The 919-nt window shown below is 60.3% G+C and overlaps 1 protein-coding gene across 1 annotated transcript in view; it reads right to left on the reverse strand.

The window, feature by feature from the left end:
* LOC104495799 (endothelin B receptor-like) overlaps window positions 1-919 on the reverse strand; it is a 26191-nt gene that overhangs the window by 6109 nt on the left and 19163 nt on the right. The window contains exon 3 of the mRNA XM_010138818.1: window positions 4-202. Within this exon, the coding sequence (XP_010137120.1) occupies window positions 4-202 (199 nt within the window). The remainder of the gene's footprint in view (window positions 1-3; window positions 203-919) is intronic.

The following is a 919-nucleotide window of genomic DNA, read 5'->3' on the forward strand; positions in this document are numbered from 1 at the left end:
GGGCTGCACCAGGCCGTGAACCTGCTCCTGGCTGAGCACCTCAAAGGGCAGGGTGCTCTCCCGGAAAGCCCCTGGGGTCTGGCTGTGTGCCCCGGAGAAGAGGCAGGTCAGGAGAATGACTAGAGCTGGGAGTCTCGCCACGGAGGACTGACCAGCGGCCGGAGTGCTCATGATGCTCCTGGGACTCTGAGCCTGGCTGCACCTGCAGATGGAGAAAGGGACAAGGGAGAGAACTTGGGGGGAGAGGAAGGAGGAACCAGATGAGACTGAAGGAGGGGAATTGCTGGAAAGTCTGTCATCAGTGTGACCAGAAGTAACGCCAGGGTAGATCCCACCTGCTCGAAGCTGCTGACCCGGCAGGGGGATCTTTGCTACTGACACTCAACACGGTGAAACAAACTCAAAGGAAAACAAACAAAACCAAACTCAAACAAAACCAAACTCAAATGAAAACAAACGGAACTGATCAGTCTCTTCTGCAGCATTTCAGCAGACGAGGGGACGTGCCGTGGTGTGGTGTCAGCTCTGGCACCTCCTGAGCCCGGTGCCGCTGCTCACAGGGCAAACCTGACTTCTCTGCCCACCCCACCTCACGGAGCTCCTGCCTGCCTGAGGGGCAGTGTGGGGACACCTGCCCTGTCCACCCCCCAGGCAACCCTGCAAACCCCGCCTCGAGCAGCAGAGCTTTCCTTCCAGTTTGTGCCAAGGGAAGGCTGGGGCTGCACTGACACCCCCCTCTTCAGCACATCCCCTGGGCCGGGAAACCTCACCATGCTCCCAGGCAGGACGAACGGAGCTGCTGCTCCCCAGCCCCGTGAGAAGCTGCAGCACTGGCCTGGCGAGGGAGGATTTGTGGAAGGGGCTTCTGGATGAGGCAGGTATGGCCACCGTTGGGGGTGGGAGATGCCAGCACCCTGCC

This window comes from Buceros rhinoceros, unplaced genomic scaffold (assembly GCF_000710305.1).
Source record: "Buceros rhinoceros silvestris isolate BGI_N320 unplaced genomic scaffold, ASM71030v1 scaffold32240, whole genome shotgun sequence".
NCBI lineage: Eukaryota > Metazoa > Chordata > Aves > Bucerotiformes > Bucerotidae > Buceros > Buceros rhinoceros.